Source organism: Podarcis erhardii (genome assembly GCF_964252035.2).
Source record: "Podarcis erhardii genome assembly, chromosome: 3".
Taxonomy (NCBI): domain Eukaryota; kingdom Metazoa; phylum Chordata; class Lepidosauria; order Squamata; family Lacertidae; genus Podarcis; species Podarcis erhardii.
Window position 1 is genome coordinate 68744647 of NC_138507.1, and position 26205 is coordinate 68770851.

General features: G+C 40.1%; 2 protein-coding genes across 2 annotated transcripts in view; one reads left to right on the forward strand and one right to left on the reverse strand.

Annotated features, from left to right (window-relative positions):
• Positions 1-24935, reverse strand: part of TFB1M (transcription factor B1, mitochondrial) — a gene marked incomplete at its 3' end in the record, with an annotated part of 30960 nt that extends 6025 nt beyond the window's left edge. The window contains exons 1-6 of the mRNA XM_081854390.1: positions 24792-24935; positions 23602-23759; positions 20913-21064; positions 20273-20384; positions 17240-17391; positions 12843-12962 (exon numbers count right to left, since the gene is read on the reverse strand). Of these exons, the coding sequence (XP_081710516.1) occupies positions 12843-12962; positions 17240-17391; positions 20273-20384; positions 20913-21064; positions 23602-23734 (669 nt within the window). The 5' untranslated portion in view covers positions 23735-23759; positions 24792-24935. The remainder of the gene's footprint in view (positions 1-12842; positions 12963-17239; positions 17392-20272; positions 20385-20912; positions 21065-23601; positions 23760-24791) is intronic.
• Positions 777-8352, forward strand: CLDN20 (claudin 20). Its single transcript, XM_081854396.1, has 3 exons — positions 777-805; positions 1324-1400; positions 5542-8352. Exon 3 carries the CDS (start codon positions 5630-5632, stop codon positions 6290-6292), a length of 663 nt encoding a protein of 220 aa, XP_081710522.1. The 5' UTR covers positions 777-805; positions 1324-1400; positions 5542-5629; the 3' UTR covers positions 6293-8352.
• Positions 24936-26205: the final 1270 nt, after the last annotated feature.

Consider the following 26205-nt stretch of genomic DNA (forward strand, 5'->3'; position numbering starts at 1 on the left):
TCTCTCAACCATGGTGTCCACTGAGTAAGCCATCCAACAAACAAATTTAAGGCCATTAAGTCAAATACATGTGCAGCCCAATGCTATGAATGTTTACTCAGGTATAAGTCACACCGAGTTCAATTAGACTTACACCCAATGAAGTGTTTTAATAGAACTGTAGTCCTCTCCAGACATGAAAAACCTCCAAGTGTTTTCAAAGCGCATTTAACCACAGAAACAAACCCCTATCCATATACTGGGCTGGAGAGGGGAAGGGGTTTATCCTGTTGCTGCAATAAGCTTCACTCCCAAGCAGCTTCACTCCCAAAGCTCAATCAGAGACCCTGTCGCAGCCCAGGGTCAACCATTACTAAGCCCAGACACAATCACCAGAGGCTGCAGAAATCAAATGTGAAACTGCATTACTGTGGTATGGATCTGCCTTAAAAACTCAACATTAAAACTGTTCTGAGAGGAAAACGTAGAACCCCATTTACTTCCAAGACTAACGAAGCAAGGGATAAAATTATGTAGCTGTCAACTATCACATGCTACAAACCACTGCCTTTTCCTTTTCTACACACTGCGAAGAGTCAGACAACAATAGGGAGAACTCATATTTATCTTGCTGCACAATCAGCAGGTTTCCCTTCCCACTTTCTTTGCTTTTTAGTCTCCCTCTTGCTGACTTGTCAGGATCTCCTCAACAGTGCTCTGTATTTAATCACAAAGCCTCATCAGCATTACTACTTTATTTTGCCTTCTGGTCTTTAGGGAAAGGTGACTAATTACAGAAAGAACTAGAGAAGGCTACAAGCTACTAGTAGCAGGTATGTAAAACTCAGCCATATACCTTTGTCACTTTAAATATATTTCTGCACCATAATTAATAGCAGGAATTCTAAACTTATTGTGGAGGATTTGGGGTAGTGGTGGCTGTTTGCAATGTAAATTCTGATTTGCAGGTGCAGTAAAGGTCACTCTGAAGTTTCATTTCCTTATAATTAAAGCAGCTTTTAAAATATAGGGTTTATGTTTTTTGAAATACATATTGCTCTACATTTCTCCTGATTTCTAAACTACTGTCAAACATTTATCATAGGATCTAGAAATCATTGTATTTTTAGAATTAAGGGTTTACATGTGTTTCTTCCATGACAGCTTTGCATGTGCTCCTTCAACAAAGTACCCCCCCCTTTCAGTGCAGATTCATTAAACAAAGTAGTTCTTTATTCTCCAGTAGATGGTACTAAGACAGGGAATGGGCAGGACTGCTGTGGTCATAGCATCAGAGAGCTATTTTTGTTTAATAAAAAAAGCCCAATGCATTTTTTAATGAAGAGAGATCTTTACATTCAAGGGAAGTTGTTTCTACGACCTATACTGCTGAGAAAGCATCCTGAATCTCCCATTTAGCAGTAAGTACTGAACTTCATTAGACTCTGTACATTACAGTTTATGGTGTTTAAAAATGTTCTAACCAAACATTGCAGTTTAATGTGCGTGTAATTTAGTCTGCTTCTAGCAGTTATTGGGATAAGCTACCATTCCTATTGTCATCATGCTTGTTTTAATTTTTAAAGCTTCTGAAATGCAAAATCTGAAGCAAAGATAAACAGTAAAAGAATGACGGGTAGACAGTGCCACGCAGGGATGGCTCCATTTCCCACCCTCGCAGCCTATGAAATGGATGTGGAGTAAACAGCGGCACCTGCTCTGTGGCAGATCCATGGGTTGGTTGGTAGCCTGCTGGTCCCACAGAAATATAGACCTAGTTAACAAGTCAATCTCTTTTGCTGAGCCAAGCAGCTCTTTAAAGATGCAGCAAACTTTCAAGCTATATAAAACTATATTGTGGAAAATTGAAGCTATGAGAGGGTAGAAAGGCTCTTACATAACTGTTTTAGGTTGGACTGTTTTAGAAGCAGATATATCTGTAAGCTGCCTTGAGTCCTAGTCTAAGAGAAAGGCAGCATAGAAATAAATGAATAATAATAATAATAATAATAATAATAATAATAATAATAATAAAAATAAAAATAAAAAACAACAACACGATAGCTCTCCTGACCAACTTCTCTTACTGATACCAACTTCTCTTACTAATTTCTCTTACTGAGAAATTAATAAAGCAAAATTTCCTGAAGTTGTCAGAACCAATCAAGATTTTCTGCCATGGCAGCAGTTCCATAAACTGATCATTAACTGGGTGTCACACTTTTCAAAGACTACCAGAAGGGCAGGAAATAATGCGTATCTCTGCACTGGTGGCAAATGGGGCAGATAACTAAATACAGTTTCTCTGCTGAAAGGGGGAGAGAGGGGAAGGAAACAGAAAATTGTTCTGAGTAGCCCAGGTGATATTTAGTCCCTTTGGTCCATGACACAATCAAAAGATGCCAAGAGAACTTCACATCTGCCAGAAATTTCTTTTAATGTACCTTTTGAAAAAAGAAGTTAAATTTTGGATTACAGGGGACAGACAGTGACTCCCTTCTCTACACAAGTTGCAGTATAATGTGTGTGGTAGGTAGTGAAAAGGGTACTTTGGCTCATACAACAGAAGAGATGGCAATTAGGGTTTGTGGGGAACTGAGCAAGATTTGTTTAGAAAGCTTATTAAAGTGCTTCTTTAGCTATAAAATCATTATCCAGAAAATAAAATACCTATTAAAGGACAGACAACATCAATTATATAAAATATATGTATAAAACTAATTTAGTTTCTTTCTCTGGTCCAAGTAAAAGTTAAAATCAGCAGATGTCAGTCATAACAGATGTCATACAAATGCCCCCCCCCAAAAAAAACAAGGTGGACAGGCCATTGTTCTAAGCTTTTTCTAAGCCTAAGTGCATGCAATGCAGTATTTACAGAAAAGGTCAAAAGTTTTTTTTTTCTTAAACCACTCTATTCTTCAAAATATCTACCTAAGCAGGTAAAAAAAAGGCTGTTTCAGCATAATGATGTTTTCATGTTTTTAAGATGTTGGCAGCACATTTTAGATTCCAAGTCTTGTTATATACATGAGAAATGTACAAGCTGATGAATCCATTAATTACTGGATTCTGAATATGCTCAGGCTTGTATGTCAATTACATGCTGCTTTTAACAAGAGATGTTAGCTCATCTACCATTCAGTATAAGCCCAGCATTTCAAATTCAAATATATGTATTTTTTTAAAAAACCTAATCACACCAAGTCCTACTGTTGCTTCTATCATACAGGTTGGATCCAAAGAGTACACACATATGCACTGAGTTAGACTACTGGCCCATGTGGGCCAGCATTATTGTTGTACTAGGTAGCAGCATCCCACCCCCGAATACACTTTGTGCACTTTTCCACTGAACCCAAATGGTTTAAGAGGTACTGAACCCATGTCCATTTCAATGTGGCAGGAGATCGGATGTTTGCAGGCGCAGAGGACCTAAATGTAACACCTAGAGCAAAAATGTATTGGAATTCCGCAAGCCTTTCTGCTTAGACCTTCAAGTGGTTCACTGGTAAAGTCCTACCAAAATTAATGGACCTGCAATTTTATCCACCCTGTTACTAAGTGATACCACCCAACTTAAGTCACTGGCACTATTTAAAAGCTAAGAATGCCAGTAAGTGGTCTTATGAACAGCAAAATTAATTAGATGAGCTTGCATTCAATACTTTAGGATTAATAGTATAAAACTAATGACCTTTCTCTATAGTTAGAATGCTCAAACCTCCTCTCCTTCTAAATCCAATTCATTTGAATTGGAATTAAAAGTAATTATAACATTATTATTCTATAATTTTAATTATCATGGCTCTTTGTCCAACAAAATATATGAAACCTAGAGCTATATAAGAGTTTTCCATGTACCAGGCATCATTTAGACTGCAAGGAAATGATCCAGCTAATGTTAAGCACATTTAAGTGTCACTGATTTCAGCGGCAGCGTTGATTTCAGAGTTAACATGCAGCTGACCTTGCCATTTAAAACCAACAAAATTTAAATGTACTTAAATGTAGCTGAATCATTCTTTCAGTCTTTAGCAATAGCTTTATTTACTCTTAGTTATTGTATTATATCAGAGGTGGTTAGTTTGTATCAAGGGATAAGGTAAATTTAAGTTTCTAGTCCAGGGGTTGGCAACGTGCAGCCTACAAAGACCGTTTTACCGGCCCACGAGCTGCCCAACTGAGCCATCTGCTCAGGAAGTCCCCCGCGTGCTGTGCTAAACCAGCGCAGTGCGGCGCCGGAAATGGCATCTGCGGGCATGCAGATACCAGAAATCGCTTCTGTGCATGTCCAGACACTGAAAAACGCTTCTGCGCAGGCGTGATTTTCGGCATCTGGGCATGCACAGAAGCGATTTCTGGCGCTGCGGACATGCACAGACGTGATTTCCAGCATTGCACTGCGCCAGTCCAGCCCATGGACGATCTCTGTGGGAGTGATCTGGCCCATGGCCGGTAAACCTTGCCAACCCCTGCTCTAGTCCTTAGGAATTTCAAGTTCTATATGGCCAACACAGAAATTTGAGCTTTGCTCTTCAGAAAATAGTAAGGAAACAGATTTTTTGTAAAACAACAACTTGGGACCAGTTTACCTGAAAGATTGCCTCAATTCATATATGTCTACTCAAACACTATGAAGAACTGGCACTGTTACAGGGGCCACATAATACCTATTCTGCATTTGTAAGAAACCAATCTTTTAGTGCTGCAGCACCCACACTTTGGAACCCCCTGCCTATTGACATCAGACTGGGGCCTTTACTGTGCTCTTTTTGATGCCTGCTAGAATCATTTCCGTTTAGATAAGCCTACTCAGATGGGTAGAAAAAACGTTGATGTGTGCTTTAACCTGTTTTTAGTTTACCACTGATTTAATTTAAAAAATAATTGTTTTAACTGCTTTTATTGATCATTTTATTCTTTTTGTAAACTGCTGAGGTTGTGTTTTTTTTAAAAAAATGAAGCAGTGTACAAATTTATGAGATACGTATATATAAATTTATGAGATACGTATATAAATAAAAGAGTACTTGCTGAACCATTAAAAACCATGTAAATGGGGAAAAGATTATACTGACCTAAATTTCCAAGGATTAAAATTTCTTATGGAAACTGGGAAGAAAGTATATACTTACAAGCCACTGCTTTAGTTAACTGTAGATTTGAATAGATACCTTCTTCTACTTTTGTGCCACAGAAGCGAGATGGTCACTGAGGGCAAGAATAGCTCAATTTTGTATTTCTATGTTTTTTGGCATTTACATGATCCTAGTCTTGTGCCTTCAGTGTTTCAATTTGAGTTTTCTTGAAGTGGCAGAATATTGAAGGGTAGTTCCTTGTGCTCAGTCGCTCACACACTGTTCATTTATAATCATTTCTGTTCAAGTACCCTGTGTACAGCTGCTCTGTGCTTTTGTAGCCTTCTCATCTGCTGCAGGGTCACGTTCAGTCATTCATTCAGATAGCAGTGATTTTAAATGCAAGTGTTCTAGTTTGCTCATTTCTCTTTCCTTTGCCCCTGCCATTTCCCCCCTTCCTCCCCCTTCTATCACATGCGGACAGCTATAGCCGTGGCTGGGGAGCCATCAGGCATACAAAGGTTTACAACAGGAGAGGAACAGGCAGACAAAAGGTGACAGCACATCTCATCATGGCATCAGCAGCTCTACAGTTCTTTGCTTTCATTCTAGCCTTGTTTGGCGTTTTCGGTGCAATTACAGCCACCTTGTTGCCCAACTGGAAGGTGAATGCAGACGTAGGTTCAAACATCATCACAGCCATAACTCAGATGCAAGGACTCTGGATGGACTGCACATGGTACAGCACCGGGATGTTTAGCTGCACGTTGAAATATTCAATCCTCTCCCTCCCTGTTTACATCCAGGCAGCACGGACCACCATGGTGTTGTCTTGCATCCTCTCCACTTTTGGAATCTGCATCGCCACGGTGGGGATGAAGTGCACTCGGCTGGGAGGAGACCAGGACACCAAAAGCCACACTACATTTGCAGGAGGAGTCTTCTTCATCCTTGCAGGTATATTCGGCTTGATACCAACAGCCTGGTACACGAGAGAAATCATTTCAAATTTTCTGGACCCAACAGTCCCAGAAAGCAGTAAGCATGAACCAGGAGGAGCAGTTTACATTGGATTCATTTCAGCAGGACTTCTGCTCACTGCAGGTGCCATCTTTGGCACTTCCTGTTTTACAAAGCAGCAAAGAGCATGGATTTATCCCAACAAAACACAGCAACAGTTCCCAGCTGCCCAGCAAGAGAACAACACAGGCTACAACCTGAAGGATTATGTGTAAATACAGTTGTCGGTCTGTCACTCAAGGCTCCTGCTCAGTTGTGGGGGGGGGGGGAGAGTGTTTATTGTAGTTCTGGGTTTTTTAAAATATCGAAGAAAGTTTTTTGTTCTTGATGCAAGTGTCATAATTACACTCTGGTATGGTACGGGGGGGGGGCGGATTTAAATCACTGCAACAACCATTAATTTATGTTGATATTGCTTTGCAACTGAATTGTATTAGGGAAAAAAAACCAAAAAGAACGGTAAAAATGCGTACTGTACAGGTTGTTGTTTTTTTAGCATGTGAAAGTTAGATATCTGTAATGTGGCTTACTTAATTTCAACACAACTCTAATTTTAATTAGAATACCCGCCAAACCTACTCTGCCTTTATGTGAAACCCTATGTATTGTTTTTAAAATTGTAGCTTTCATTGTCAATACCCAACTACCATGGTAACTAAATTTCTTCATTTAAAAACAAACAAAGCCTTGTGTATTTCCATATCAGAGGCTGAAGACACTGCTTCAGTTGTTGCCAAAGCTGCCCCCTCATCTCCTGACCACCTGCAGCAGATTCCATTTTTATGGTTTTTTTAAAAAAATGTCTACTTAGCAGTCTGCAGCTAATTGAAGAGTTAGACACGGCTCAGGACTAAGAAATGGGTGTATCAGCAGCAGCCTCTGTAACTAAAAGAAACTTAAACCCTCCAATTTCATGCTCCACTTTAAAAATATTTTTTGTCTTCTCCTTGACTTCTGTATGTTATACCCAAGTCACTGCATGATTTAACTAACCAAAATGCATCTGTTCCCAATCTGTTCAGGGCTTCAGTGTGATTTTAACCTGTACATCATTTGGTTTCTTTAAATCCTTTATTTTATGCAAACTATTTACTATTGGATCAGAGTTACTGGCAATCTGCCACACAAAGAGTTCTTGCAGGTGATAGCAACGCAGTTTGCAATTACTTTGTCAGCATGATTCACTTGGTTAATTTGCCTTGATTCTCATAACCTTCTTTTTAACATGCTGAAATGATTATTAGTCACTGTGGGGAACCCCTCATTTCTATTCAGGAGGCGAGGCAGAGTTTGAATCCTTTGGTATATAAGGGAAGGAATAGAAAAGAGACGTTTGGGCCATAACTTGGGACACATGTAAATTTGCATACACACAGATATTCTAGTGCAAATATATATAATGAGTTTACATTTCACTAAAGAATATGGCTTGGCCTCTTGTAAAAGATGAGTAAGATTATTAGTTCCATATTAGTTTTAATTTTTCTACCCATCTTTCAAATATTAGCTCTGAGTTGGAGATGTGAACAGCTCTTCATAGAAAAGGTACAGGAAAAGGGCACCAAAATGAAAAGGGAGCTGAAGTAACTCCCATACTAAGAAATGTTGCAACATTTGGGTCTTCTTAATTTACAAAAAAGGTGAGTAAGAGGGGACATGCTAGAGGTGTATAAAATAATGTCTGGTGTGAAGAGAGATGTTTTCTTGCTCTTTCATACTACTAGCTACTAGCCAGGTTCATTGAATAAGGCTGAAAGGTGGGAGATTCAAGACAGGAACTGTTCACACACTGCATAGTTAAACTGTGGAATTCACCATCACAAGATGTGGTGATGGCAACAAAGTTAGACAGCTTAAAAAGGTGATTAGACAAATTCACAGAAGATAAGGCTATTAATGACTACTAGCAAAGATGCTATAGGCCACCTTCAGGATCAGAGGCAGCATGCCTCAGTTGTTTGCAAACAACAATAGGGAAAGGTCTATTGCCCTAGTGTCCTTTTTGTAAGCTTTACAGGCAAGTCTAGCTAGCCACGTGTGAGAAACAGAATGTTGGACTAGATAGGCCTTTGGTCTGATTCAGCAGGGCTCTTAATCAAATGTGAAACGTGTGTTAAAAATCAAGAAACTTGTTTCATTACCCACTATAGATTGATGGACAGACAGACCAAGAATGTACCAAAGTTATTTGGTGATTGCAGTGGTTCAATCTTAGGTCTGTAAATAATAAGGTGTCTACCCGCCCCCGCCAACAACTCTTTTAGAATGAATAAATAAATACTGTCTTATTTTTATTGCAAATACCTGTGATACCTAAACAAGCTCAGATGTGTTGGGGGGCTTTTTACAGTCCAATGTATATATTTTATATATGTATATATTATTTCAGTGGGTTTAATTCTCAAACAAACAGTGGTGGTTTATCAGTGTAAGCAGTAAGGCGATCATTTTCTCCAATGCATATTCGTAGCTCTCTTTAGAATACATCAGAGATCAAGAAAATATTTGGGGGTTGGGCTGGGGGGCGGATCCAGCAGAAATATAAAATGTGATAGGAAACAGCCTGGCACTCTGAACTGCTTCTGTACACTTTGTGTATTAAGCATCCTATCTGTAGAATTATTTAAAAGTTTGCAGAACTGAAACATATTGTCTGAACTAAAGGACTGAAAGGTAAGTTTGAAGGTTCCATTAGCACAAATAACACAATATTAGAGTACTACAGGGTCGTTCCAGCTAAACGCTTAACAGGCTCAGCTTTTAAAAAAAGAAGTGAAAATACTCTGACAGAGTCTACAAAGACACAGTGCTGAAAAATGACACCAAGCAATTGCTGCCAACAAAACCATGTCAGAGCAAACAAAATGCCACATACAGAGAGACAGAGAAGGGGAATAGTCATTAACAGTGAGCACCATCCCTAAAGGCATATATTCTTGCTACAACATTCATATAGAAAGACACATCCAGTACAAGGGGGGGGGGGGATAGAGCACCATGAGGAAAAGAGCAGATGGCACCACATACTAATGCAAATGAAATTAACATACACAACTCTCTATTGCTACCACCATGGTGATCTCAAAAGACAAAACAGATCTGCAAGACAAACAAGTACCCTGTTGCTGGCACAAATGAACATTAGCATGACACAACAACAGCACATGGCTCAATAGGCCAAGAGAAAAAAGCACAGACTAGCTCAGTCTCTGTTCTTCTCTCCTACAGACGAAAAGGACCATCTCCACTATGCAAGAAACAGGAATTATCACAAAGGGACGTGGGTGGTGCTGTGGTCTAAACCACAGAGCCTAGGGCTTGCTGATCAGAAGGTCGGCGGTTTGAATCACTGCGACGGGGTGAACTCCTGTTGCTCGGTCCCTGCTCCTGCCAACCTAACAGTTCGAAAGCACATCAAAGTGCAAATAGATAAATAGGTACTGCTCCGGCGGGAAAGTAAACGACGTTTCTGTGCGCTGCTCTGGTTTGCCAGAAGCGGCTTAGTCGTGCTAGCCACATGACCTGGAAGCTGTACGCCGGCTCCCTCGGCCAGTAAAGCGAGATGAACGCTGCAATCCCAGAGTCGTCCGCAACTGGACCTAACCGTCAGGGGTCCCTTTACCTTTAGGAATTATCACACCTGAAATCCTAAATGTCTTACACAGAAAATATTCTACTATTTCCCACCAAATTCTAAGAATCCCCAAGAGTACTGTTCAGTGTTTATAGAGGGGTATTTCCAGATGCACAGAGAAAGGGGGAAAGGCAACACTGTACAGAAAACCTCGCAACCTCCATGGGGTTTACATTTCAGGGATAGCACCTAAAGCCAAAATCAAAAACAGTCAAACCTCATTGGGTTCAAAAGCCTTTTTTCCTGGAACTATGTCCCCTTTCCAATTTTTTTAAACTGCCACACACTTAAATCTGAATGTGCGTAAGTTAAATACATTTAAGTTGCAGGTTTGCTGTTACTGCATTTAGAAAGAAAATCATTTTCATGCATTAAGCTTCTTACAGTACTTGAATGACTTCTGATTGTTTCAACCTGACAATGTAGATCAGTCTTGGGCTACTACATGACCACTACCGCTAGGAAATTTGCCTTGCTTCTGTATCTCTTTAGTACAATAACTACAACCCGTCATCTCATTACTAAAATCACGAATTACTGATTTAGTCTCCATACCAACCTTGTTGAATGAATTTATGAAACGTGTTTGACACATTTGTATCCTAGTTTCCTTCCAAGGAGTTGAGAACAGCATACATACAATTTATCAGATGAGGGCCAATAAACTGAGACTGAATCCCAATTAAAACATGAGGTTTTGTGGCTTGGTTGTTTCAAGATCCAAGAATTAAGCAGGTGCATTGATTAATATCCTAGATTAATCTCCCAATTAATACTCAATTGACTCTGCACTGAGAAAATTTCTGCTTATCATTTTAAGTCAGCTTCAACCAAGCTTGATTGGCTCCACTGCTGTTAGTGTTCAGGAGCTTTTCAAAGCAGCATCTGACAACTGGGCTTGTAGCAACTGAGTTGAAAATGACTACATCAATTTACAGTGGTACCTCTGGATGCGAATGGGATCCGTTCTGGAGCCGTTTGCATCCTGAAGTGAACGCAACCCACGTCTACGCGTGTCACGATTCGCCACTTCTGCACATGACGCCATTTTGAGCGTCTGCACATGCGCGAGCAGCAAAACCCAGAAGTAACGGCCTCCATTACTTCCGGGTCGCCGCGAAAACACTCAACCTGAAACACATTTAACCCGAGGTATGACTGTATATTCATAGCAGTGCTATAGGTTCATTCATCCTCTGCTAGTGCCAAGCTTAATCTTCAAGTCTGCATTCCTAGTCTGGTATTTGTCACCTCCCTAAACCTTTACTTAGATCCCATGTTGACTGTAACTGGCTACTAATCCATGGGCAAAAGCAGCTTTTCAGATTACATTCTTTCTCTGGGCATCTGTTGGTCAATCCTCAAAGTGCCAGTTAGCTGTAAATCTTTCAATTCGTGGTACTGTCACTGATCAACACTAATGCCTATAGTTTCAGGAATTCCGTGCAATTCATTTTGCTTTGGGGGATTTTCCTCACATGGCAGGAATCACTTTACAAAGGCAGGCTGCATTAAAATTGCAACACCATTTGAAAAGAGGTACCATTTGCAAGGCCATGGTTCAAAATGGTCAGGTTGAAGAATTGCTGAAAAAGAAGTTGGTGATACAATTCCCCAGTCTTTTTGAATTTCAAAATATCACAAACAAATCATACTAGCAATCCAATTCTGATACATATTCTTCAGCAACAATTACAGATAGGTAGCCGTGTTGGTCTGCCATGGTCAAAACAAAATAAAAAAATTCCTTCCAGTAGCACCTTAAAGACCAACTGAGTTAGTTCTAGGTATGAGCTTTCGTGTGCATGCACACTTCTTCAGATACACTGAAACAGAAGTCACCGGACCTTTCTATATAGTGAGAAGGTGGGGAGGGGTATTACTCAGAAGGGTGGTGGGAATGGGTGATTGGCAGATAGCTGCGATGAGCCTGTTGACGACTCTTAACGACTGCAATAGGTCTAACAGGAAAAAGCAAGGGGTGAGAAGGTGAAAAATGGCTTTGTCATGTATAATGAGATAAGAATCCAATGTCTTTATTCAAACCAGGTCTCTCCATAGTTTTAAGTTTGGTGATAAGTTGCAATTCAGCAGCTTCTCTTTCCAGTCTATTTCTGAAATTCCTTTGTAATAGAACAGCTACTTTGAGATCTTGTATAGAATGTCCTGGGAGATTGAAGTGTTCTCCTACTGGTTTTTCTGTCTTGTGGTTCCTGATGTCGGATTTATGAATAAATGAATAATGAATAAATGGACATAAATCCGACATCAGGAACCACAAGACAGAAAAACCAGTAGGAGAACACTTCAATCTCCCAGGACATTCTATACAAGATCTCAAAGTAGCTGTTCTATTACAAAGGAATTTCAGAAATAGACTGGAAAGAGAAGCTGCTGAATTGCAACTTATCACCAAACTTAAAACTATGGAGAGACCTGGTTTGAATAAAGACATTGGATTCTTATCTCATTATACATGACAAAGCCATTTTTCACCTTCTCACCCCTTGCTTTTTCCTGTTAGACCTATTGCAGTCGTTAAGAGTCGTCAACAGGCTCATCGCAGCTATCTGCCAATCACCCATTCCCACCACCCTTCTGAGTAATACCCCTCCCCACCTTCTCACTATATAGAAAGGTCCGGTGACTTCTGTTTCAGTGTATCTGAAGAAGTGTGCATGCACACGAAAGCTCATACCTAGAACTAACTCAGTTGGTCTTTAAGGTGCTACTGGAAGGAATTTTTTCAGCAACAATATTACTGTAACGTGCTGGCTGATCTATTGACCCATCTCTTGCTTTTGGCTATGAGACTGGTACAAGAAAATTCCTAAAGCTATGATAAAAACCATACACACATGATTTGCCTGATGAATTCCTGTCCTTCTCAAGAGCAGGGGGAAGCCAACTCTAGGCAATATTTGCCTCAGGTAGATACAGTCAATGAGCAATTCCCTTTAGAGGATCTTTGGATCTAAATCTATAGTTGTGTGTGATTTTAGCACTCATTCAGTCCAATTTCTCAGAATCAGACAGCACATTCAGCTTGCATTTATGTATTGGTGGCTTTGCCATTTTAAGTTTGAAGCTTTAATTTCTAATTCTTAGTACTAAAGAAAGAAGAGACTCACCTCTGGCTTTGGAACAAAAGCTCGACCTGGAATTGTGAAACACTTGTGAACAGTGCACAAGTACTGAGACATAATGGAAAGTCTGCTTCGCTGCCTGGCTCCTGTACTAGCTGTCAATCTCTGTGAAAGAAAACACTTTTTGGTGAGTAAATTCATTCCAGCTAATTAAGCATTAACTTCTAGAAATTTAACAGGTGATATTTAACTCGCTAAAAACAGAAGAGACTTTCAGAACATTCTCTTAATCAGAAAAATGACCAAAAAGCTTCTGAAGATGTCCATTAATGTCTAAGAAGGGCATGCATTTTATTTATTTATGTACCGCCCTTCACACAAGCCACAGGAATATAGATAGGCATATGATAGGCATATAGATTTTTAAAACCAATAATCCTAAAAACACGTAACAAAGCGAAGGGCCCAAGCTGGGCTGGAAAGGACAATCCCAGCCACAAGCGGCTTGCAGTCCATGCTAATCAATGCCAAGAGCAAACCTTTTTTTCAAGAGGGATCAGCACAGCTCAGGAACACAACTGGAACCAATCCCAATAGGGCTTCCACTTAGCATCTAAGTTAGGCCTACTGGACCAATTTTGACCAATGGTCCAGATATCCCCATATCTATGATGCAAGTAGTGAACATAACTTCACTATGGGTCTCTTATACAGTCATACCTCGGGTTGAATGTGCTTCGGGATGAGCGCGTTCAGGTTGCACTCCGCGGCAACCCGGAAGTAACAGAGCAAGTTACTTCCCAGTTTCACCGCTTGTGCATGCACAGACGCTCAAAATGACATCACACGCATGCGCAGAAGTGCCGAAAAGTGACCTGCACATGCGCATACACGGGATCCCATTCGCATCTTGAGGTACCACTGTACAAACAGAAAAGGTCCCTTTGTTTGCTAAAGAGTTTTTCATCTAGAAAAGGTATCAGATAATGAAAGATGAAATAAGTTTTCACCAATTCCCCCTTCGCCCTAAAGCTCCCAGCACCATTATCCACAATGTACTGAAGGGTTTCCCAACCCACCAGATCAGATTTTTGGGAGACAAAGGAGGCAATTGGCAAAAATCACCTATTCTGTTAATGGAGGATCTGTTGGGTCAAAAGCCCTTCTGCAAACGGATCTGCATAACTGCATTCCACATGTTATTCCTGGGACTGGACACTTGGAGCTTATTACTGCAGTGTACTGTTATCTGCACTGGCATATCTGAGCTCAGTTCAAGATACTGGTCCTTGAAATAATGCCTTCTGAACTGGGTATTTGGATGAGTCCTCTATATACGCCTCATGTATTCCATTTAACACATGAAGACTGTAGTTTGGTGTATGTCTTATCAGAAACAAGCTCTTTCCAACAGGCAAGCTCTCCCCAGTAATTTCAGGCATCAGGCTTTTTCAGAAATCTTTAGGGACTGGCTAAAGTTGTCTTTAGAGACTTATTTCTATGGTTGCATTTACAAAAAAAGAACAATGTTGGGCCAGAAGCAGAGAAATAAGAATTAAAATCTTCTCTTAGTCATGAAGATCAGACATTGCATCCCTCATCTCTCTCAGGGAAACCTACTTCACAGGGATATTGTGAAAATAATGAAAGGAGGAATAATATACAAAAGCCTGAGCTCTTTGAAGGAAGGACTGAATAAAGATGTACTTAAACTTGAAAGTGTGGGGAGAAAAGCTTTTAAAGACCAGAAAACTTCCACCAAATCTAGCTCATTCTATTACCATGATCATACCACTGCATTTCCTGTAGCTTTGTTCCTAGCAGACGAAGCACAAGAAACTCACTGTGGATGCTATTTTCCATCTCATTTAAGCTACATTTTGTGCAAAAGCACTATAATCTACATGTCACACATAAGGGAAAAAATTGATCACATATACAGCTGGTTACAGCTATATAAAGCACAGACTCTTTATTTCCTCCTAGCTGCCAACATACTGTTCCCTTTCATTTCCAACCTATTTCAGAATTACAAGTCTCATCCACTGGCCAGATCACTAAGCTTAGAAAACAGTTCACACTATCAAATATTTCAGCAAATACAACACAGCATTTGTGCCAGAAACCACTATGTAAGATGCAATATATAAAAGGCCATCTTCAATACCAAATATGACTGAAACAGTAACTTCAAGGTGCTGGTAGCATACACACGTCCAAGGGGAGGAAGTGCCACAGACAAGGTGCCACTACAGAAATTAGCTCATTCAGTGTCACTACACTGGGCAGCTTTCACTAGTGGTGAAAGAGTCTTCACTGCATTTCTTAAGGCTTCAGCAAGATCATATAGGGAGAGGAACTTGCTCAAGTATTTGGATGCCAAGTGGTTTAGAACTTTATAAGTTAACAACATTTTGAACTGGGGTTGGTAGTGTATAGGCAGCCAGTGCGGATTCTGCAGAACTGGAGATACGTTCTCCTAGTACGTTGTACTAATAAAAATTCTGGTGGCCATACTGTAAGTTTCTGCTTCCAGACCATGTTGAAAGATAGCTTCAAAAGAGTGCATTACAGTAATCTAGTTGAAAGGTTAACAGAGGATAGATTACTGTGGCAAAGTTATTCTGGTCCTGGAGTGGTTGTAGCTTGTGAACGAGCTGCAGCTAGAAATAGGCACTCCTTGCCACTAACACCACCTGGGCGTCAAAAGACAATGATGGATCAAGAAGTACCCCTAAACAATGTACCAGCTCCTTAGGGAGGAGCACAACCCTGTCAAGACTAGGCTATAAATTTCTGGAGAAGAGAACCAATCAACAGTTTAGCTTAGATATGCCTTAATTTAGAGAATTTGTACTTGCAGAGTTGCCCTCCTAAAATAGTGAGCAAACTCTGCCATCAACCAAATTTTGGGCGACCAATGTTGAAGTCAGAAAATAAAGTTAGGAGTGTAATTCCAGTCACAACATTTAGTTACTTTTATAGCTCAGTGCATAGGAGGCATGCATGAAGAACCCATGGGATCACCAGAAGAAGGGTTCAAGTCTGTAAGAATACTGCAGGAGAGTTATTTTGCTGCTAGTATGAGGGGAACAAGCTTTTTTTCAAAGGAGAGGACCACAGTCCCAAGGAAAAACAGAACCCACAACAGGAAGCACAAGGGTCCACCACCACATACTCTTTCCAAAATCGAATTATTGCCACATACTTCCATAAGAGGTGCACCGTATCTGCCACAGGTGACTTTCAAAGGCAGAACCTATTATGTATGGATTTACATACTAAACAGGCACAGTGTTGGTCCGAAGTTTCCACCCAACTCTTGCTCTTTTCCCACAAAAAGAAACCCTGATCTCTTGCCATATACTAGATTCACCCATTTTTTGTCCCTACTCTGGAAGTTTATCGCAAGCTTTTTGATTATGCTGGCACAAATGTATTGTTAATGCAAGTCCCCCCCCCCCGCAACAAAAAAACACCATATAGCACTGTGCTCAAATAGCCTGGGGGACTCATGGGTAGGATCGTTCTGTTGGACTCTGATATGCATAGTCTAAGTCAGCTACTTTGACAGATGTCTCTAGTTTTTGTCAGGACTTGCTTATGAAACTACTACTACTACTACTACTAGTAGTAGTAGTAGTAGTAATACTAGTAGTACTAAGCTATTTATTTATTTATTTAGTTTATTTTTATTTAGGAAGAAGAAGAAGAAGAAATGGATTCCCCTTGGAATGGTTGTGGATGAAAGTGGTAATGGTTCCACTACTGTGTTTTCATCCTAAGAATGAATTCAGTAAACCAAAAAGCCACAACTAAGGAACTTCAAAATAATACCTCTTGCACTTGGAAGAATTTAGTCTAACTTTTATATTAGCATAGCATGCAATATAATTTTTGTTACAAAAAGTTTTTCCCTACAAATCTTGAAGATTGAAAGAGCAACACACTAAGACGTACAGCAGGGGTCAGCAACATGTGGCCTAGGGGCCAGATGCAGCCCACGAAGACCGTTTTACCAGCCCACGAGCCATCCCTTAACCAAGCTAAACCGGCGCAGTGCAGGGACTTGCTGAGCAGTGCCAGAAATCGCGTCTGCGCATGTGCAGATACCGGAAATCGCTTCTGCGCATGCCCAGACGCCTAAAATAGCTTCTGCGCAGGTGCGATTTTTGGTGTCTGGGCATGCACAGAAGCTATTTCTGGCACTGTGGACATGCGCAGATGCAGTTTCCAGCGTCGCGCTGCGCCGGTCTGGCCCACGGACGATCTCCGCAGGAGTGATCCACCCCATGGCCGGTAAGCCTTGCTGACCCCTGATGTACAGCATATTAAATGTCTCAAAAAACACAGAAGCAAAATACAACTAATACATTTCTTAATTTACATATTAGATCTGTTTCAGGTTTAATAATTTATAAGGAAGTAAGAAGCAAACTTACCTCCCCAACTTCCTTCTGAAAGGTCAATGTCATCTGTGTTCTACCATATCTAAAAGGTCCATCTCTCTTTGATATATTCTCAAGCCACTTGATTATTAGGGGAGTTGAAACACTAAAAGGTAGATTTCCTATAATATGTATGTCTGGTGGATCTGTAAGAAAGTGTGAAAGAAAACATTTTTTCATATCTCTATGTGATTAATTGATATTTATGTAAGAATGAAACACATTTTCACTACGGGTGGGAATTGGCCACAAGATTTGACTTATCTCTGCACCTATGGGAAGCAACCTTCCTTTGCTCTGTGCATTTCCATTATCTGGGACTATTAATTAGATCTGTTAAAAATGAACCTGTTTCTCCCCGCCTCCAAATTACTAAAAATAGCAATATATTTCCCCTTTTTCATATAAGGAGATGACATTTGCAGACATATGACCCTCTCCAAAATGTATTAAGTCTGCCAACTGGTAGGCAGATACATCCAGCAACCCTATTTTTACTATAGAGAATACAAACTATTCATTACCACCTGAATATTTTAGCATGCCTGACGAGACATTTAGTGTCATGTCTAGTTTAGCGCTGTTTGCTGAAAGATTCACACATCACACTGATGAAGCTTTGTCAAGGTATATGTAACCAACCAAAATAAATACAAAAGAAAGTTTAAAAAATCTATTGGAAGGGGCCTATCACAACTTGCTTGGGTTAGGCCCAGAAAAAATTCTGAGGGTCCCATACATTTTGTTTGTATGTTGTTTTTTTAAAGTACACATTTTATTCAGGTGAATGTTAAAAAATGTGCAACAGATCTCCAAAATCTTTTTTCCCCCCTGTAATTTTTTCTTATTGGCTGAGGTTTCTGCCAAAAGTTAGGGTAGTAGGAAGGTTCAGTTTATTTTTCATAATGAGAATGCACTGTCCCTTCCTTTATGTGTATCTGAAGAAGTGTGCATGCACACGAAAGCTCATACCAAGAACTGACTTAGTTGGTCTTTAAGGTGCTACTGGAAGGAATTTGTTTTGTTTTGACTATGGCAGACCAACACGGCTACCTATCTGTAACTGTCCCTTCCTTTAGTAGCTTCTCAAGTTAAAAAGACACAAATGTTCAATCAATTACTAGTTTTTTAAATATCTGCATATGCCACTAAAAGTGCAATCACCAACAGCTAAAAATATTTGATAGCAGGGTGGAAAGTGAATTATCTGAACCACAGTGGAAGAAGACCTGCAGATCAGGAATTTGAGACAAGTTTAAAATGGCAGTCTGGGAATGCTAGGATAGGACGGGAGAAGAAGTCTTCCTATCATCAATGTCTTCCATTTCCTCTCTAAACACACGAGATGTAACCAGCTGTGTTCTTAGATAAATAAGATATACTATTCATAGTATCAAATTATAAATTTCAATGGAAGTAACTCATAAAGTTCAACAAATGAACAAAGCAGAAGACCCGGTGGATCAGATCATTCTTTAGTCAGTTCATGAATAAGGTCCATCCGTGTAATGGTGACTATTCCATCTGTCTGTTCATAAAGTCCAAAAAATCCACATGAAAGGTTGCTACAGTTCCACAAAATCCTTACACAGAGTCTAGACAAGGATTTCCAGAATATTGGCCTTGTTTCACCGTCCTGGGCTTTATCAGTACTTAAAGCTCTAAGTAATGCAAATAAATACAAGATCATGATCTCACACATTTTACAGCAAAAATAATATAAATATAATATAAAACCATAAACAACTGTACATACCATATGTGACATTACAGGACAGTGGATCTTATGGAATAACAGTAGCTGCGGTAAGTAGCAACTGTTACAAAGTAGGGTTATATGGACAAGCACAAAATTGATTGCATTACAGGTGTTGGCAATCTACAGATACAAAATATCTTTCTTAAAGTGACCCATATGGCACAGCAAAAGTAAAACCAAACTTAATCCATGTTCAGATGATATACATGTAAACATTAATACAAACTCATACATAAATGTAAATAATTTTTGGATCTAAAGTAATGGCAATCCACAGGTGCACGATTAAGTACTCAATTAAGTACTCACTTGGAAACAAACTTAGTCCATGCTACATGTAAACATTAGTACAAATTCACACAAAAAACAACTATAATCAATTTCAGTATTCAGACCTGAGGGATGTAAGGAATTGAATAAGAAAATAAATCAAGTTTTTTTCTGCATAAGGATTTTTTTAGCTTGTTCTACAGGACCTGAATACGTACAAATTACAAAAATTGTCAAGTCCTCATTGGAATGAGATGCTTCAATAAAATGTTGCACTAAAGAAGCATCTATTATATTGTTCCTGATCCTAGATTGGTGTTCTGATATTCTTACTTATCCACAGGCACATCTAATCATGTACAGGCATTTACCACATGTACTAATCCACGTGTAATTTACGTGATTAGATGTCCCTGTGGATTGTTGTATGTAGGTCATACTCTCAGACCTATCAAAGTAAGAATGAGAAGCATCTCATTCCGATGAGGACTTGACGTTTGTTGAACTTTATGAGTTACTTCTGTTGAAATTTATAATTTGATACTATGAATAGTATACCTTATTTATCTAAGAACACAGCTGGTTATGTCTCGTTTGAGTATACTTTACATGACCATAGGTTTGTTTGTTGTTGTTTTCCATTTCCTCTCAGCAAGAATTAAACAGCTAGAAAGGAAACACCAAACTTCTAAACAAGAGTGAAACCAAGTGTCAGAAACTGGTAAATACCTTGAAATTGCATCTATACACTGTCAGAAGAACATGTGTAGAAAAATGACTGCTTCACAAGGTATTCACCAACCAGAAACAATATCCACAATTGCTTTGAGGAAGCATAATGTTGAGACAAGTATACCAGTCTCCTAGCACTCACAGATAACCGAAAATATACAGACCACTGAATGTTCCATTCATCCAATAAGCAGCTAGCCATTTTGATTACATAAATCTTTTTTAAAAAACAGTATTCTGGATCACTGTAGTTCTAGCATACTAACCATCTTCCCAGTTCTTCATAAGGTGTTCTGGAAAAGCTTTGCCTAATTTATTATACGTTAAAATGTCTCCATGAACAATACGAACTTTTCCTGGAGCTGCATCAGACAACATCTGTGATTTTTCAAAGAAAAAAAAAGCAAGAATAAGAGAAGGAAGCGGGGGGGAATAAAGTATAGAAAGCAGAAGAGACAGAGACTACAAAGTCCTCTATCACAAATATATCTTAACTCTTATTCCACACACGGAAGAGTGAACCCTCTCAGCTCTCACCAGGGACCTTCCCGCTCTTCCCCCAACCTCCCACCCTGGGAGATCCTCTCGACCCTGCCCCTCACGTAGGGGTCTTCATTTTCCATCCATCACCTTCCTGTGTGTATCTTTATATCAAAGCACGAACATGGGACAGATAAAGGCCTCAATATTCGTGATTAAGGGTGAGATTCAGATCATATTTACTGGAAAGTGAATACACTTAAAAAACTAACTACCTGCTGAATAAACAGGACTGTGGCAAAACAACTGAAATGTTATTTGGCACAGACTTAATAGGGTATCCAACTTTTAAAATAGGATATTCAATGTTTAAAACAGCTAAAATTGGAAAATTACTATCAAAAGTCTTGTGAAACATTTGGATACCTGAAGCCCTGGAATAAAACGAGGATCTTTCTCAATTAACAGGACTTCTGCAACTCCAGCATTCAAAATAGATCTTGTGATTCCTCCTGGCCCAGGGCCTACCTCACACACATGCGCATCTTTCAGACTGCCAGCTTTTCTCACTATCTTATCTGCAAGAAAGGACACACAAATTAGTTCATCCTCAATGCACAGAGCTCATTAAGAAAAGCAGTTCAATGAGTTCATTTCAGAATAGAAATCAATGATTGCATCATCAAGTTAATTAAATTGGATATAAATTGGACTAAGACATCTATCACAAGATGTATGTACCTGGTCTTTAGTATATAAGTTTAACTACAAAACTTATTTTAACTGTATTAGAAGTTCCTCTTTCATACAGAGTATGAAAGTTAGGGCATACATTCCCTAGCCTATACATGTTTAACTGGGTATAAGTTCCACTGAACTCAAACGGACATATTGAGGACTCGGCTATACAGCTGCAAATAAAACGTTTTAAGTGTGTTGTAAAGTGCAAATACGAATGTGACACTAGATGGTGAAGGTGAGCAAATTCTGTACATTTTTCCAGTGCTTTTTTTCTGGTGGGATGCAGGGGTACACATACCCCTAAACATTTTGTGAATCTAAGTTTGACCTCATTGAGGGGCAGTATTTCAATATGAGTAAGGAAATGAGAGTACGCCTAAACATTTTTTTTCTGAGAAAAAGCACTGCATTTTTCAAAATGTTTTTTAAAAAAGCATTTTCACAGCATGTTTTATATGTGTGTAGATTCCATCAGCATAAACATATAATATGCTTGAACTGTAAAAGTAATAAATTTTGTTACAGTTTGCAAACATTTTCTCATTAACTATGACTTTGGTTTGCAAGCTTTTTTAAAAAAGAAAAACAATTACCAACAAAACTGTCTGCAAATGAACAAATATGGCCTTCTAGGTTCAAAAAGGCTTACCTCTGCTTAAAACTTTGTCAGATCGTACTATGTAGTTTTCTTCTTCCTCCATGCTCGCTCTCATTTAGTGATTCATCTGACAGACTTAGTTTCAAGAATCACCTTACTTTGATTCAGTTGTCACTTCATTCCTAATGCTACCCTGGCATGAAAATGGCACCAGATTTGTTTGATTAGCAGATCCTGCTGAGCAGAAAGAACTGGGCCACTTTACATCTACTTTTTTCATATTAAAAAATCACTGTGTAATTGTTAATGAAATTTAGGTTATTTACTGGCTATTCACATAAAAAAAGTTCCCACCTCTCCAACTTCTCTGTTCAAATCGCTAGAACTTGGCAAAAACTAATCTTTCTGGGCCCTCAGACAATAATGCAAAATGGCTGCTGTAGGTGAGCATGTCTATTCACAAAATGACTGCCAAGAAAGTAACAAAACTGATTACCCTGCATTCAATCTCTCTCACACCAAATCTTCACAAATGCACATCTGTTCTCTCCCAGATATAGTGACTGAAAGTGCATTCGTATTTAACATATGTCATATGTTTAACCAGTCCAACAGTCCAACCTATGCCACATAGTTGTGCTGCCTGCAAGCGCTGCAGTTGGAGAACAGCTTTTACCAAAGGTGTCGTGGATTTTGAAGACACACGAACTCAGGACGCAAGGGAGAAACGTGCTAGGAGGAAGGCACGCTTGGCAAATCCACATCATGATCAGCTCCCGGCCAGAAACCAATGTCCCCACTGTGGAAGGACGTGTGGATCCAGAATTGGCCTCCACAGTCACTTACGGACTCATTGTTAAAACTGTGTTTATGGAAGACAATCTTACTCGGCTACGAGTAATCACCAAAGAATAAGACAGTGCAAAGCTATCAGGGAGAATGGTCTAGCGAACTGGTTAAACACGTGGCATTTGGTTCACAGGAATTACATTGCCACACATGAACTCTCTTCACATGGTCTACCTCACTGGGTCACTGTGAAATTAAATAAGAGAATCATCACTCTCACTAGTGGTTTCAGTACGGGGCACATTGTTTATGTTTCAGTTTGGGTGATAACCTGGCTCCGCATAACATAACTTTATCCATTAATTTATATCATCAGAACACGCTATAGAGGTAAATTGATAGCCTTTGACCTATGCTACCATACTGAAGTATTCTAAACTGTAGACATTACATAATTAAGGCCTGGAGTATAGGCAATTCCCCATTTATGTGTGTTCAAGGCATGCACAACCTTGACTACATACATTGTCACGAAAGTGGAAGTGGCAAAAAAAAAGTGCAAAAATGGCCCCCAAAGAGCACAAAAACTGTGCAAAAATAGCATCTAGTGACCCAACAAGCCTTAACAAGTGCAATTCCAGGAGTCTTTGCACTGACCTTGGAGAGGCCTGTGAAGAGTTGGGAGTTTTGAGCGAGCAATTGCAGTGGAATTGCCTATATGGAATATTTTCATGAATCATGCCATATCTGGGCTTTAATTGTGCACTCACTTACCTGGGAGTAAGTCCCATTAAACTCAATGGGTCCTTTTTCTAACAAAACAATAGAACGCTTAAACTGTTAATCCATGTTTGAATAATTTAAACATAGTGCATTCAATTTAAATAAACATACAAAAATAATCTATTTAAACACAGCTTTTTAAAAATGTAGAAAACCACAAAGTAGTATATGTATGAAAACTGAAAGATGACACAGACTGCTTACCTGTAAGTCTCAGATCCAGAAGAAAGTTCTGGGACAGCTGCTTTTCAGCTTTGAGCTTAAACAGTTTAATAATTTCTCCAATTGTTGGAAGAGGTGGTAGGCGAAACATAGCCGCTTGTCTTGATGCAGCCATTGATTAAAAGTGTTACTCTTTGCCACTAGGAAAATATTAGGAGGAAAAGATTAAATTAGAACTTATTATATATTCGGCTATCAAGATTTAAGAGGCATCGGAATTCTACACCCACCCACATGAATGCTTTTTTAATTGGACCAGCAGCATCCAACACATGCTTTCCGTCAGCATCAAACGTTCTAAAGTACCCAAAACTTTATGTAATATGTTTCTGAAGACTTTCTGACTGAAAATATGGCCTAGAGTGGATACAAATACAGTGGTACCTCGGGTTACATACGCTTCAGGTTACATACGCTTCAGGTTACAGACTCCGCTAACCCAGAAATAGTACCTCGGGTTAAAAACTTTGCTTCAGGATGAGAACAGAAATCGTGCTCCGGCGGCGCAGCAGCAGCAGGAGGCCCCATTAGCTAAAGTGGTGCTTCAGGTTAAGAACAGTTTCAGGTTAAGAACGGACCTCCGGAACGAATTACGTACTTTACCTGAGGTACTACTGTATTTATGTGTGGTTTAGGAAGCAGCACACGAGATAATAACAAATTGCCCTTGCAATCCTGGTTCAATTGTATGTTGGGGTGCTTCTAAACTCACTTCGAGAAAACATTGAAACCCCGCTTTTCGCAGCCCTCATATGGCAACTCTAGCTTGCCTTGCAAGAACCTGCAAGGGCCGTATATAGAAACACTGGTCTTCCGTGAGTGCAACCTACTCAAGTTTAGCAAGCAAGGCGCCACACGCCGCTCCTCTGCTGCCTCCGTGTGAGCCGAGGGGCAGAAGCTTCGGGCTGCCAACTGGCTAGAGCCTGTTGAGAACAGTTTATATGTGTTTTTCACAGCATTTGATAATGGATTCGACGGGCTTCTTTTGGGAGGGGGGCTTGGCGAAAAGGCTCGCGGCCAGTTCACTGAGGGGAGTCGGCGCGAGCGCACATGAGTAGCAGAGCAGCCGGCAGAACAAGCCGCCTCGCGCTCAGGTCGTCGGTGCGCACGCGCAACGCGGGGAGGAGCGGAGGAAAACGCGCGAGAAGCGAAGGCGGGCGCTTGCAACTTACAATTATGGGTCCGTTTGCCTCACAAGACGCCGCATTAGGAAAGAGGCGGAATGAAGTCAAACGACGAGGAACACAAATACCGGGGGAGGGGAGTGCTCGCTTGTTGCGAATGAGATGGAATACCGTCAATTGGCCCTTTCCCCCCAACCTCCCTTAAATAAAAAAAAAAATTACCCTCATGACCCCGGATGCGGAAATCCGTATCATTCACGCTCTTCCCACTGCAGGATTGGAGAAGACGCTCTACCCCTTCTTCTTGTCTTCTCTCCAGGGAGAACTCCGCCCGACTGCCGACTGCCGCCCGCTCATTGGCTGGTGTTCATTCGAGCCTAAAAGGGGCGGGGCGCACTTGGCTGCGTATAGCTCTCGAGGAAGGCGTTCGCCGCTCAACGCATTATTGCTTCGCTGCCTTCTTCCGCCTCTTTGTTGTTTCCGGAGTTTTTCGCTCGCTGCTTTCCACTACCCAACTTTCTCAGCCAGCCCTCAAGAGCGAAGGGCGGGAAGATCTGAGATCCTTCTGTGGCATTTAAGCTCTTCCTCCATCTTCAGTGGAGATTTGACTCTGGGTCAGGATCATGCAATAGGGAATAACATAGGAGAGTTCGGAGTCATAACAACAGATTCCAGCGAGAAAAGAGCGTCTCTGGACATGTGCAAAGTGCAGTTCCCCCTCTGCTTAGTAACCATGAGAGATAGTATTTTGGCATTAGGAGATGAGGTTATGTGAGAAGGTATGTAGAATGCAATGCAGAATACTAATGAAAAGCTAATTTTTATAGCAGTCAAGAACTCCCTTCTGTCATGCTAATCCTTGGTCAGGTCAGTCACATTTTCCCAAGTCTAGCAAAGGTGTGAGAGGATTCCATACACTTCACGCTGACAACAGAAAGCAGCAAGAAATCCCAGTTGTTTTCTCAGCCAAGAGTTCCCAAACACTGGAACATGGACCACCAGTGGTCCACAAGCGTTATTCAGGTGGTCCACAGTGTGTCTGGATTTGTGGTTGAAGACAGAAGGTGGCACATCTTTTGCATTAAATAGATTGGTTTTTTAATTGTATTCTTATGAGTTGTGGGGGGTGGGTTGTGCGCCCTAGCCCCCTTCTACTAACTAGATCCAGCACAGATTCAATTCTTGGAAGATCCAGGCTAGCTTTCCGGTGAGGTAATGCCCCCCTATCTAAGATAACTGTGTCATACAGCAAATTGGTGGGGGCCCCTCCCTCAACTCTTAGCTCTGGCTTTTGTCTAACTTCGTCCATCATTAGAAGGATGAAGGCAAAAAGTGAGAGTTGTATAGAAGCTTATGTGTTGTGTAAAATTAGTTTTGCAATTAGAAAATGTAGATTTTTAAAAAATACAAAGTGGAAGTATACAAAAAAAAAACATTTTCAATCTTTAGATTTTGTTTCATT

What these genes read in the sequence shown, in the direction of transcription:
- CLDN20 (XM_081854396.1), top strand. Translation starts at nt 5,630, where the DNA reads ATGGCATCAGCAGCTCTACAGTTCTTTGCTTTCATTCTAGCCTTGTTT.